General features: G+C 43.6%; 1 protein-coding gene across 1 annotated transcript in view; it reads right to left on the bottom strand.

Annotated features, from left to right (window-relative positions):
• The window catches only part of myo1d (myosin 1D), an 83798-nt gene that overhangs the window by 33635 nt on the left and 36861 nt on the right, over window positions 1-13302 (bottom strand). Inside the window, exons 14-18 of the mRNA XM_069160118.1 lie at window positions 13065-13197; window positions 12166-12332; window positions 9521-9728; window positions 1244-1467; window positions 460-598 (exon numbers count right to left, since the gene is read on the bottom strand). Coding sequence (XP_069016219.1) covers window positions 460-598; window positions 1244-1467; window positions 9521-9728; window positions 12166-12332; window positions 13065-13197 — 871 coding nt within the window. The remainder of the gene's footprint in view (window positions 1-459; window positions 599-1243; window positions 1468-9520; window positions 9729-12165; window positions 12333-13064; window positions 13198-13302) is intronic.

Below are 13302 nucleotides of genomic sequence, written 5' to 3'. Positions count from 1 at the left end.
ACAACTCTGATCTCAGTGCCGATTAGAGATGAGGAACATAAACATGTTTTTTTTAATAAATTTTTTAGCACTTTTTTCTTCTTCGTGCAAACACGTTTTTTATTGATCAAAAGAAGCCAAGACTTCTCAAATGTTAAAAGTTGTCTGAACATGAGATGCAATACAAGAACTTAAATGATCAACTTTAAGGGAAATCAGGAAGTAACTGATCAAAGGATGAATGAACAAGACTATGAACTCCTCCAGACATTTGACAGCAGCTTTTATAGCTTTCATCACCAGACGCTGCAGACTCAGAGCCGTTGGTACCATGAAAGTATTGAGGTTCAAAATAACTCTTATGTGGATCTTGAGACACACAACCAGCTGATGCAGTCGTACAGACGCAGCTGCAGGACACCAAAAACACAAACAAAGCTCACAGTGTTTCAGTCTGTGCGATACGTGCCACCTACTCACCAGGTAGTTTCCTTCCCAGGCTCTCTGCAGCCCCAGGTCGACCCTCTGACCCTTCAGGGCCTCCAGGCAGGCTACCTTGGCCTTCACCTGCAGGGCCTCCTCTGGAGAGAGGCCTTTGATCAGCGTCCATGCCCACCACCTGGAGGTACACACATCCAAAAACACACACATGAAGAGCAGACCGAGACTCCCTCCATCCAGGAAGCTGCGCGAAGCCCTGACGGCAGCGGACCCCAGCTGGACTCTACTGTACCTCCTCCTGCCCTTTCACTCACACATCCTGACAGCTGACATAATCCTCCAGGAAGGCTATTTTCTAACTGTGCCCAGAAAAAAAAAAGAAAAAAAAAGCCAAACAAACAGACGTGGAGATGAAAGGCAGTGATGAGTCTTTGATGGAGGAGGAAAAATCAATGCCCAGTGCGAGCCCAAGGCAGAAGGAAACATGTGGAAGTGTCTTCAAACGAGACTCATCTGGATATAAAACAACACTGGAGGCCGTGTGTGTTGTTTCAGACGGTTGGAGGTCAGACTCACTTTCAGTTGAGCCAATTCAGGAAAGCCATTTTCTTCAAAACAAAGCAATTTAAAAACATTTTATTTGAGAAATGTTCCTCCTCTACCTCTGAATGAGTTATAAAAGAGGAGCTCGTTAAAAAAATTTAAACACAGTTTCACTTTATGTTTGAAGTTTTTTCGAGGACGTGTGAATTGACCCGAAACCTTCCCACATTTCAAAATAAAAGTTCTGCCGTCTGGACTCGCGTGGTGTTTGTTGGCTTACCTGTTGTAGATGCTCCTGAGCGCCTCCTCAAACTTGCGCAGGACTTTGGGAGGCGTGGGCCACTTCACGTGTCTCCCGTGATCCTTCATGGCTCGAACGTTTTTGAAGCGTCGGTTGACCTCGCGGATGTAGGACTTGACCTTGTAGCGCCGGTAGGCCCGCAGGATGATCAGGGCGGCTCGCATCCGCCGGTACCGCATCCGGGCGATGGTTCCCCTCCACACCTGGAGACGAGGGACGAAAACAACGAAAACGTTTTGAGTGCTTACATATCAAAAGGACTCTTCTCTTCTGAAAATGAAATATTTTTGATGACTTGTCTGAAAACAAGTAGAAACATGTAGAAATCAAATCAAATCAACAAAGGTAGAAATATTCGGACTTTAGTGCATGGTACATATGTGTCCATCCTAAATTTCCCATAATGCAACATAGAACGTCCTTTTGTCAAACACCTCTGTGCCCGTTGATCTGTTAAAAATGTGTTGGCTCTGACCCACCGGACCAAACTCCGACCAGGTAAACGTTTGGACAGAGACCTCAGTCGGGTCCCTGGGTCGAACCTCTTGGTTACCAACAATTGAAGGTGACTCGTGAAGGCCTTCGTTAGGAGATCAGAGGACCTTCAGAACGACTGCATCTACATCTGATTTATTAAGAAGATCCTCCACTCACAGGCTTATTTTTAGACCTTATACATCAGAGAGAAAAAGCTGACCATAAAAAAAAGGTACAGGACGCCCTCTGCACTTAAACCAAAATCACGAGGGGCACTTATAGTGTGCCTATAAATAGAGCTGAATATCGCTGCAGCAGCAGATATATAGACACACATTTAACTGTCATGCGGACATTTTTTTTTTACGATTTACAAGTCATTACACGTTGCTATACGTTTGTTTGTTGTGCAATACTGAAGACTCTGTTTGAACAGCATGTATTGGGACTAAAAGAGGGGCTAAAATAAGGACCTGCCTGTAACCAAACATAGCAAACACCCTCTACAACATGAATAATAGATGCAAGTGGGACCCCAGGGAGCCATAACTCCTAATCCTGCCTCACTCTGATCACCACCATATGCTCTGCTTTTACTGTATTCACACACACACACACACACACACACACACACACACACACACACACAACGTCTCCACTATTTTCCACATTTTTTGTGACTGCATTGTGCCTGAATAATCCTCATTAATCAGTGAATCCAGTGTCACAGAATCCAGCGCACCACTGCAGACGGCACCGGAGGATCAATCCTGGATATAATATAAGTGTGATGCACAGTAATCATGGAGATCATGAATATTTAATCTTTCAAAGTGTGGGGGAGGCCGACGGCAAAGAAAAGGAATTTCTTATATTTGCATATTAAAACTGTGGAGGAGGCGGTTTCCACCGTGTCGTGTAATTGGCTGAGACGAATAGAAAAAGTCACACACTGCTGAATTATGACAGCAGCAGATTAATTACCAACTTCAGCTGCAGATGTGCGTGTTTAGGACGGACTCCGGCACCGTTTTCTAATATTAAATATCACTTTTTACACTAAAGGAATGCAACACAGAGCCACGAATGTGCAATCAGGCTCAGAGCAGCGACTCGTCCACAACACCGAGTCGACTCGTCTCATCAGAGCAGCAGTGAGACGTGGACCAAAGGGACGAAAACATCAGAGGCATCAATCCTGTCAGGTAGAAAACGTGCATCTCCAAATGTACTGACTTCCATTTTTTAAAAATAAAAACTGAAGCAAACGAAGCCATCTATAAATCCATGTGATCATCTGAAACATGCATCGTCTTCCAGCTGAAAACACGACTGGTTTTCTGACAGAAGTTTATAAAAAGTTTATAAAAAGTTGGCCTGATATGAATAAAAAAAGAGAACACAGGGTTCATTATGCCTCAGTACTGACTTTTATCAGATTTATTTATGCTAATGCAAAAAGAGCGTCTATTCAGGGACAAAAATAGTTGTTGTGTGGTTGTTGTTCGTGTCACGTGGTGCGTCTCCGGCTAAATGTTAGCCGACGACCTTCTGCTCTGTTTCCTGATACATAATGCATCAGAGTGAGAGAGGAAGAGCGGCTTCATATTCATCACTAATCGACCCGTGAGATAACTCTGTCCCATGTGCTCGGGGTGCCGGGGATGAACGGCTTCCTCTCCGAACGAGGTTCAACAGTCGCTACGGGAAATTAGGCAAAGTTTTACGCTTTAAGTTTTACGGTGAGGGTCAAACATGACGGTCGAAAACGTCCCCCGGGACGTACGAGAATAAAACAGACTCTGTAAAGTGCATTTAAATCGGAGAATATTTCATCCTTTTACTAACTTTCCACTCACGCCGACATGTTGGATCTCAGTTTTACACTCATATCAAGGAGATTCTTTAACTCTTTTTGTATTGTGGGAGAACTTGTGCCAACAATTTATTTATATAATTGGAAAAATAATAATGTATTTTTCATGCCATGACTCAGAAAAAAAAAGTTAATGACCTTCAGAGCATGTTTTAAAATCAACAAAACGACCATTTGTGTAGCGCGTGCGCACACGCGCGCACACGCACACACACACGCACGCACACACACGCTCATAATACACTAAGTAACAAAGTAAAAAGTGGCCAAATTGGACTTCCAGCCGAAAGCTCAGTTAAGATGTCGCCTGCCTGACATCCACATGGTGCATCCGTCCGTGTGCCAGAACAACAACCGTGTTCATCCGAGTCACTAATTACTCTGTAAAAAGACCGGCGGCTGAAGGTGAAGAAGCAACGCAGCAGAAAAAAACCCATGAAGCAACAATGAATCAAAACACAACAGACATTAACTGTCTCCATCGTCTTTGGAGCCTCGTTAAGGTGTGACTGGGTGCGAGGTGTTAGAATTATGATGGGGCCGTCTAGCCACCCCCACACCGCACAAACACACACACACACACACACACACACACACACACACACACACACACACACACTTTCTGCTTGTCGAACAGTGCAGCAGACCGGCTGCGATGACGGTGGCCGGCTGATGAAGATGGACACTCGGGGGGATTGTGGATAAATCAGGCCAATAACAAGGCCCCTGACGGTCTGCCCCCTCACTCTGTTGGCCAATAAAGCCATCTGATCATCCTTTCAGAGACTCTGCCATCACGGAGCCGCCCTCGCCGCGCTCCGGAGGCCCTGGATTTACAAGGCTCATCAAAGCCAGATTGGGGATCTTTCGTCGCAACAAAGCGGGGACAGATTGCCGGGGCTTTACTGGAGGGGCCGGCTGCTTTGAAACAAACACCGGGTAAAAGCACTCGCAAATCACAGGGCGACTGGTGAGAGGTGGAGGGTTTTCTGTGGAGAGGCGTGAGAGTATCATACAGTTACAATGGTAAAAAAACGAACGCCAAGTCGAGCAAGTATTTATCCGCAATATTTGCGGGAACTTGGAATTTTGTTTTTAATTCCTCGCGTTTTTTTTCTGCAGAAATTGTCGTCAAGTTGAAGCGGTGCTGAAAGTATGACGACATAAAGTAAGTCTTGTCAAACAAAAACTCGCTTTATTAACAAAAAATAACCTCCTAAATTAACAATCAGAAAGGCTCGGCTCCTGTTTCCTAATCACCAAATAAAACTCTGAGCACCGGGAAGAAACCGCAACGAGCAGAAAACCAGGAAGTGACGGGGTTTGTGGGAAATGTGGACTTCACATAAAAAACTTTGAATTAAATGGTTATTATCAATGGAGGTGATTACATAATACTGCATGCTTACATTTTTTTTTAATATAAATACGTCAAGTTGTAAGAGACTGCACTTTGTTGTTGTGCATACAGTTGGTAGATGTGTTGAACCATTTTGACAGCTGACGTAGTCGTTGTTTCTATATCAGTCACAGACCGTCTGTTCTGTGAAGCTACGGCACTTTTATGATTTTTTGTTTCACTTTTAGCCCCATGGTTTCAATAAATAAATAAAACAAGATTAAGACTAAAATATTTCTGATGTGCAGCATTATTGTTATCACAGGAAGTCATTGCATGTTTATTCCTTTATCAGGTAGCGCTTTAAAAAAAATCAAAATCTTCCTGCAATTTTTGCATCAAATCTTTTTTGAAAATCCGCCGCGAAAATCAAATACTTTTTATTGCAACAATCACAAAACAACAACGCTAAATCCTGGAGGGACTGATTCTAGTCTACAGCTCTAATAAAGGGCCTTTAGCTGAACACAACTGAAGTCTTGGTGATCTGAAATTTAATAAAAACAACCAGCCACCTTCTTGTCACCTGGAGGGAAATAATAAAAAAAGAAAAGGACCAAACTCCACCGTGCAAAGACAAGATCGGCCGCTCTGCACCATCGACGCACATGACTGCAGTCGGCCGCCGAACGGCCGAGTTTCCACGTCCTCTGGGGTTATCGAGCCGGTTTTCCAGTGAAGCGCTCGATGCACACGTAGGGCGGGGAAGGCCAAAAAAAATCAAGAGAGTGTGACACAATTTAGTGAAGCTGCAACGTTGGAGGGAGGAGGGGGGTAAGAGGGGTGGGGGTGGAGGGCTCAGGTTAGCAAGTCATTATCATAAATCAAAAAAGGGCTCGGGTGAGCGGCACACTCACCGGCGACATCAACACCTCCTCGTTCCTTCTATCAGGATCGTGTCGTTTTTGTTTTTTTTAAATCCTACCTCTGGACAAATGTTCTCTAATGATGTGAAACAAATGTGTTGAAACTGATTGTGAACATTACGCTCTTCATCGGGAGGGACGGCGCTGAGGAGGGAACTGAATGGCTCTGGATGAGCTATCCATCAATTAGATAGGTCCGGACAGAGATTAGATTGGAGCAATATCGCGAACGGTCAGCAGTGTGGCTTTAAAATAACACACATTAGTCAAATGTGTTTGGAGGACGCACAATGAAATCGACATATTGATGCGGCCACTGAAAGCATAAAGGCCAAAAAAAAATAAAAAATCATTACAGCATCCGTACAAAGCTTTTACGTGGTATTACCGGATGTATGCACACGTGGTTTTAAAGCATCTCGGCACAACGGGTTTGTTGTTTATCATGAGTTTTATACAATGACATTCATATTTAGTGAACACAAATGGACTTTACGGGGTTTTCACCGAGAATGACAGCAATGATGGAAACTGGGCGGGACGAGGGGTTAAAAGGCCAGACTTTTAATCTTAGTATCAATCTTATCAAAATAAAATGATTTCAGTGTGGATTTGGAGAGTGCCAAGTGGAAGTTAAATCTGTCAGTTGCTATGGAGAATGGCCCTTGGTAACCAGTTTTTATAGTAGCCAAAGGTATTGCGAGGCTACAAAACTAAAAGGAAACAAAAAGTCCGTCAGTCCTATAGAAGTTATAAGATCAGAAATCATGGAAGTCTGCAAATAATGCTTCGTTTCTTATGTTCAAATAACTCCCTTAAAACTCTACAATAAACTGAAAGTCCTTCAGTGACAGAATCAATAGTACCAGATGAAGAGGAAATAGAAAAAAAATAAAAATTTTCTGAGAACAGAAGAAACATGTTTTCTTTTCCTTGAAATCAAGCGGTGCGATTGTAAAAAAAAAAAAAAGAAGAAAAAAAGAAGTGAAATCATCGTGCTTTGATCTGCGACGGCGTTCTCGCCCGCTGAAGTTTCCACGGAGGTGTGAGGAGCTTTTGGATGATAACTCCTAAACACTGCAGGTTCAGAAGGGGGATCAGAGGATTAGAGGTGGCGTTTGTGCTGAGGTCTGGCAGGCCTCCGATCAGTTCTGGACAGCTCACCTCGCACTAATGCAGCCTGCAAACTAACAAGAGGGCCGCCGGGCGATCCGCAGATCAGCCTCTCTCTCCACGTCAGTCAGAGTCTCCGTAAACGAGATGGAAATTATGATTTATTGCCTCAGGCCACGGCTCACCCGCCGGGAATACAGTGCAAAAAATAATAAAATAAAGCTCTTTATCCTTTATAGACATTTTCATTTTGCCCCCCCCCCTCCTCCCGCGGCCTACCCGAGATGCAACATTCGGCACATCGATAAACCTGCCGCTACACCGAGCCTATGTAAAGCTTTGGAAAGCAATTAAGGGCTCCGAATACACGGGGGGTGGGGGGGGGGGGGGGGGGGGTCTCTGTTCTCGTCAGCATCCCTGCTCTGACAAGCGCCGACAGCCACTGTGATGTGGATGGCTGAGCTCCAATTTATGAAATATTCATTTACACACAGAAGGAAAAAGGGGGGTGGGGGGAGGGTGGGGGCTATGTTTAATTTATAACACGTGTATTTATGGTAGACTGTGTGTTTTTTTTTTGGGGGGGGGGGGGGGGGGGGGGGTCCGTTCTCTTCCCGTTTCTTAAAGTGGTAATGACTGGATGGCTCCGTAAATGTGGGGCAATCGCTGTTAACGCACCCAGACCCTCGGCCGCAATGAATATCAGGCAGGACCGTGAGAGCGGTGAGACGAGGCGAGCGCATGGTGACAGGACTGAAGGATGGAGGATTAAATGGAGCTGTGGAGGAGCTCCCCCACCCCCCGAAGGAGGAGGCATTATGTCAATATAAAGGGGATAAAAACGAGAGCACGTCCGTTTTGGACGGGCGACGGCACAGCGGGGGGGGGGCACTCTTTAGGAAGTGAGCTGATTCACAGATTGTGGTTTTTTTTTTTTTTGTTGTTTGATGGGGCAGGCGAAGTGGTATTATTATAAATCCACGAGGCAAACGGAGGGACAGGGAGAGTGAGTCTGAGCCTCAGTCATAGGCTGACAGTCCTGGCACCGCGGTCCCGGCTGGCATAAGGCAGCGTGGTGTGCCAGGTGCTGATAAGGGGATTGCCTGGCGCGGCGGATCCGACTCAGGCCGGGGATGTTTGTTTGAGTAGCAGCATGATGGGAGTCAATTCTGCCGTCACACCACTATTTGATTTCTGTGCGTCGGTGAGTGCGCGTCGCATGAGTGAGCATGAAGCACTGACACGGGGGCCAAATTAGACTCCCCTCCTCTGACACCGCGGCCACGCCGTCATGTTTGTTTTGGTGGGGAAAAAAAAAAAAAGCTGAAATTCCTCCGGGCTCCCCCCCACCCTCCCCTTCACTGTCAAACCCAGCTCATGCTGCGAGATACAAGATAGGACCCTCCTCAGGGAGAGGTGGGAGGAACACCCCGTCTGGAGCGTCTGCGGGAATAAGCCCGCACGGGGTCACGCGGATCAATACGGAGGTCAAGCAATCAATCCACCAGAGAAGTTAATTTGGCTCGGATAACCCTTTCATGTCAGGGAGATCGGAGATAGTCCTTGAGAAAGGACGACGCGAGAGCAACATGGTGTGGAGGAATCTGTGAGTCTAACAGGATGGAGAATGAGTTCTTTTTTTCCGCATGCTGAGTCGACACTTGTCAGCGAGCGCAATATAATCACACCCAGATTGCTGCCGTTCCTGCCCTGAAGGACCGATGCATGACGGGATAAACAGACTCACACGGCGATCAATATTCAAACGGGAAAATTGATGTACTGCTTCCAGATCAATAACACAAATATATTCTGTCGTCCCTTCTGGCCACATGTTTAAATCTCTCAGAGCAAAACACGGAAAGCGATGTTATCCCGAACCAAACTCACTGATGAAAGTCCATCGATGGTGAAGTCGGAGTGGTTAAATTCATGAGCTCAAAATTATCTATATGTAGGCGACTGTGAGAAATAAATCTGCAGTATAACAGCAGCTCTGTTCCATCTTAAAACATCTGAAAACTATAAATCAGAGATCTGCTCATTTCATCACCTTATAAAAGCTGTGTGGCTGAAAACTCAGACCGAGGCAGAGAGACATTCACTCTCAGAGATGGAGAATCACGCTAACAATACAGGATTATATCAGATCTCAAAATATCTCAACGCTCATATAACTGAATTTTTCTCGTCTCGGAGGTTATTCATATGCAGAACAAAGGGTTGGTGAATTTTCCTCGTGACCCCAAAGATCTCGTGTGAAGGTTGTAATCAGATAATAGTGGTCGACGACAGCTCATCGGAGGTATTTACAAGGACGGGTGAAAGGAACTCTTTCATTACCATCACACACTATAAAAGCGATTCAGTTCGCTGGTTCAAATTCAATGAAAATGAAATTGAAGGAAAGGAAAAATGAAGATTAAACAATATTTAAATAGCTTTTCCGTTTCTATCAGGTAGTGCAAAGTCTCAAATTTCAGAATTTCTCACGGCGTCGCAGTTATAACGCTTCGGTTTCTCACCTTCTGCAGGAAGAGGACGATCCTCTGCACCATCTCCACTCGCTGCTCCTCCAGGCTGAAGAGGGTCCGCGGCGTGCGGATGAAGACCTTGGTTTTGCCGTAGGCCACGTCGTGGTCAAACCCGCAACCCTGCATGAGCCTCTTCACCGCATCCTTGTCCGACGGCAAGTCGTGGTTCGGCCACGTGAACTCCGAGATCATCTTGTACCTGGAAGACGCACCAAGCAACGGGGACTTCAATTAATCTCATTTATTTATTTCAAAATATTTAAAATCCGGACTGCCGCCAGGTGGAATTAAATAAGATCGTCGCCACAAATATACTTAAATTATGGCTCTTCGTGTCCCGCGATAGGTTTCTGTGTCTGGTTTTAATTAAGTTGACTTGAATTCACTTTGCGATGCTGAAATAGTTCAACTTACCAACTTGACTTTTACTTTTTTTTTTAAGGTAGGGCAGCCTTTGCTCTGATTTAGTTCTTTTGCCTGACTATCATACTATATCTTCAGATCATATTATATTTGAGGCCGTGGTTCATTTTATTGCACTGTTCAGATCTTAATTACGAAGAAACGGTGCAACTTTTCTTCTGGCATGTTGCCATGGAAATCATATCATGTAATTCATGAAAAGGGGGATTAATTATGCGACAGTGCACCGACACCCCAGTGCAGGAGGGTAAGCGGTCAAATTATGCTCTTAAGTGTCTGTTCAGTGGTATCGTTTGTTTGAAGAGTGAGAACTTATAAAACAAAGCTTTTAAGGGCTTTAAAAAAAAAAAAAAAAAAAATTATGTCAACTTTATTTTTGAAGGATTTGTAAAAAATAATTTAATATCTATCATTTATTATTGTACACAGGTTTTTATGAATGGTTGGGAGCTCAAGAGGCTGAGATCCACAGATTCCTGTGTATTGGGTCATTTCACCACCGACCCAGTGGCAAGACGGTGATGTAAGTCCATCTGTGGGTGTGTGTGTGTGTGTGTGTGTGTTGGGGGGGAGGAGGGGTGGAGGGTAACCGGAGGACTTGTTAGCATGTTATGCAAAAGTTTCATTACCTAATCCTCCGTCCTCCACAGTTTCTACGAGGGCAGTGGGTGAATGTGACAGCTGCAGGATTAAGGGCAGGGCAGCTAGAGTGTGTGTACGATTCACAAGTGTTAGTTAATATCACATGTATGAGTGTGAGATTGTGAGATGGTGTGTATGAGACTGCAGTGATATTTGGCTTGTTGACCAAAATGATGTTTACTGTTTGACCTGTTGATCTTTAACCGAGGTCAAATATGACAAATGTCAGGCTAATCATTTATATATTATGTATTTACATTGATTCAACATAGATTTTCCTCCTTTTTGAATTCCAGCGTTGGTATCAGCCTCAGAGGTGCATTAATGCGACTCCGCTTGCAAACCAATTCGTGCTACTTAGGTTGTAAACAGGTTTGTAATGTCAGATATTTGAGCTTCTGCATGAATAAAACATCAGCTATGAACACAGGTCACTGACTTGTGTTTGTTTGCTACTATGCTACATTAAAACAGTGGGAACCGTTCAGCATATTAAGATATTTTTTATCAACATCCTTCTCTAGTAATTAAAATCAAATCTGTGTGGGGTTTTTTTTTTAGGCAGTTTTTAAATCAGACGAAATATTCTGCTCGTGGGAAAATGACGTAACTATTAAAAAAAAACAAAAAAATCCGGTTTATTTTGTAATAGCTGCTGGACATGCGTCTGATTAGCTGCGAGATTAGATCAGATGGAAGACGATGAGGTTACACAACACAAATCTGCACCCCACAGTCAGGACTTGCTGAGTCATCGTTCAGGGATGAACACTGCACAGCTTCAGGGGTTCAGTTCTGACATGTGGAGCTAAAAAAAAAAAAGCTTTATTCAGTCACTTATTCTGCCAGCATTTTAAAGCCGGTCCGGTGAACAAAGATTTCATATTCAAATATCAACACCGCTCTGCTGACCTTCAGTCAACCAAACCGCCGAGTCAGCAGTTCAAAATCTAACGTGATGTGACGATATATCAAATTACAAATTATAATTATGGTAATTTTTGGTCAGGAATAATCCACTCAACCAAATAAATTACTGTCCAAAAAAATGAAAAGAAAAAAAAAAAAAACTCGTATTGGTGCAATTAAATCAGGAGCAGCTAATTTTTATTGAATGAGTCGGTGTGTTGTTGTTCTAAGGCCGCGTTCACAAGTGACATTGTTAGAGGGTGATGTTTATAGCCTTCGAACTGAGCCCCTCTGGGGGTAAATAAACGACTGAGTCAACATATTTTTTTACGATAAGGTCTGCTGATTGTGCAAATTCTTTTAAAAGTCAGTTAAAGACTTCCCCGTTCAGACGTATGTTTTTATCTTGTATTGGTGTTTGTTGTCTTGTTGCTCTGATCCCCATCAAATCTTTGTAACTTCTATTTGATATGTTGTTTGCGGTGTTTTATAACTGCCACTTTTTTTTTACTATTATTTTATATTTTACAGACAAAACGAAACCATTAGAAAAATGATCGGCACGTCGATCTATAAATGAACAAATAAAAACATTTAAGGTGACCAAGATATAATTATAAGTACTATCACGTGGCCGTGTGATGGTCGTGGTGGTGTGGTACCTCTGCAGGAAGCGAGGATACGTCTGTCTGTAGGCGAAGCCGGCACGACGCACTCGGACGTTCTCCAGCAGCCCGAGGTACTCCACCTGGTGGCGGCAGCGCTCCTGCTCGAACAGCAGAGGCGACTTGACGTCGTTGGGCTTGATGCAGCGAACGTAGTAGGGCTCCTGTAGAGGGCGACAGAGGGACAACGACGACCGACCGTGTGAGCGGTTGATCTGTATTCGGTGCTGCTCTGATAACAGACTGATAAATCAATTGTTTTGGTCATTTTTTTGTTCCAGAATTCAAATTGTGAGGATTTGCTGCTTTTCTTCACATCACATTTTGATTAATTGTAGGTTGTTGTTTTTTTTGTGTTGAAGCACTTTGAACTTCATTTCTTTTATTAAAGGTGCTATACAAATAAAGATTATTATTATAATTAAAACAAGTAAACTGTCAACAGAACAATCAATTAACAGAGAGAATAATCATTAGTTGCAGTCATTTCTTTGCACCTGACTTGCAGATTGACGCACTACTTCCTCACAAATACTTATTTCTGATACTACGAGCTGCATCAGAGTTAGAAACCTTTTTTCTTTTACACAGTAAATTTAAGTCTGGCCTTTTATCTTATGTGGTTTTGAGTAACACGTATGGTGAGGCTAATACTAACTTTGCAACACTATATCAGTAATCAATAAGTCCTCTAATAAAGATATTTGTTGCCAAGATAAACACAAGCACGCAACTTTGAACTTAATGTAATTTAACATCATGCAGTCTGAATTTTTCATATTCAGTTTCCAGGAACACGAGTGTAGCGATGGAACGATGTGGGCTTTAATCCGCAGCCTCAGTATGAAAATTGGATGTAACACTTCTGAGATGGTTTATTAATGGTGACTCGTCACCTTGCAGGCGAGGTTCTCCACCAGCGAGATCATGGAGTTTTTGAAGAGAGTTGCGGCTGTCAGCGGCCGTTTGGTGACCTCGGTGATTCTCAGTTTGCCTTCGGGCCACATCGCCTTCAGAACAGAGTTGGAACTGAACACAGAAAAAGAAAAACATGAAAAGTTATTTTTAAGTTATGTTACAAAAAAAAAAAAAAAAAAAAAAAACTGAATTCAAATGCAGAACTTTTTTCTTCTT

The sequence above is a fragment of the Embiotoca jacksoni genome, unplaced genomic scaffold, assembly GCF_022577435.1.
Source record: "Embiotoca jacksoni isolate LCO1_2020_lvr unplaced genomic scaffold, fEmbJac1.0.p SCAF_26, whole genome shotgun sequence".
In the NCBI taxonomy this organism is placed as follows: domain Eukaryota; kingdom Metazoa; phylum Chordata; class Actinopteri; family Embiotocidae; genus Embiotoca; species Embiotoca jacksoni.
This window is presented reverse-complemented; position numbering and strand designations above follow the sequence as displayed.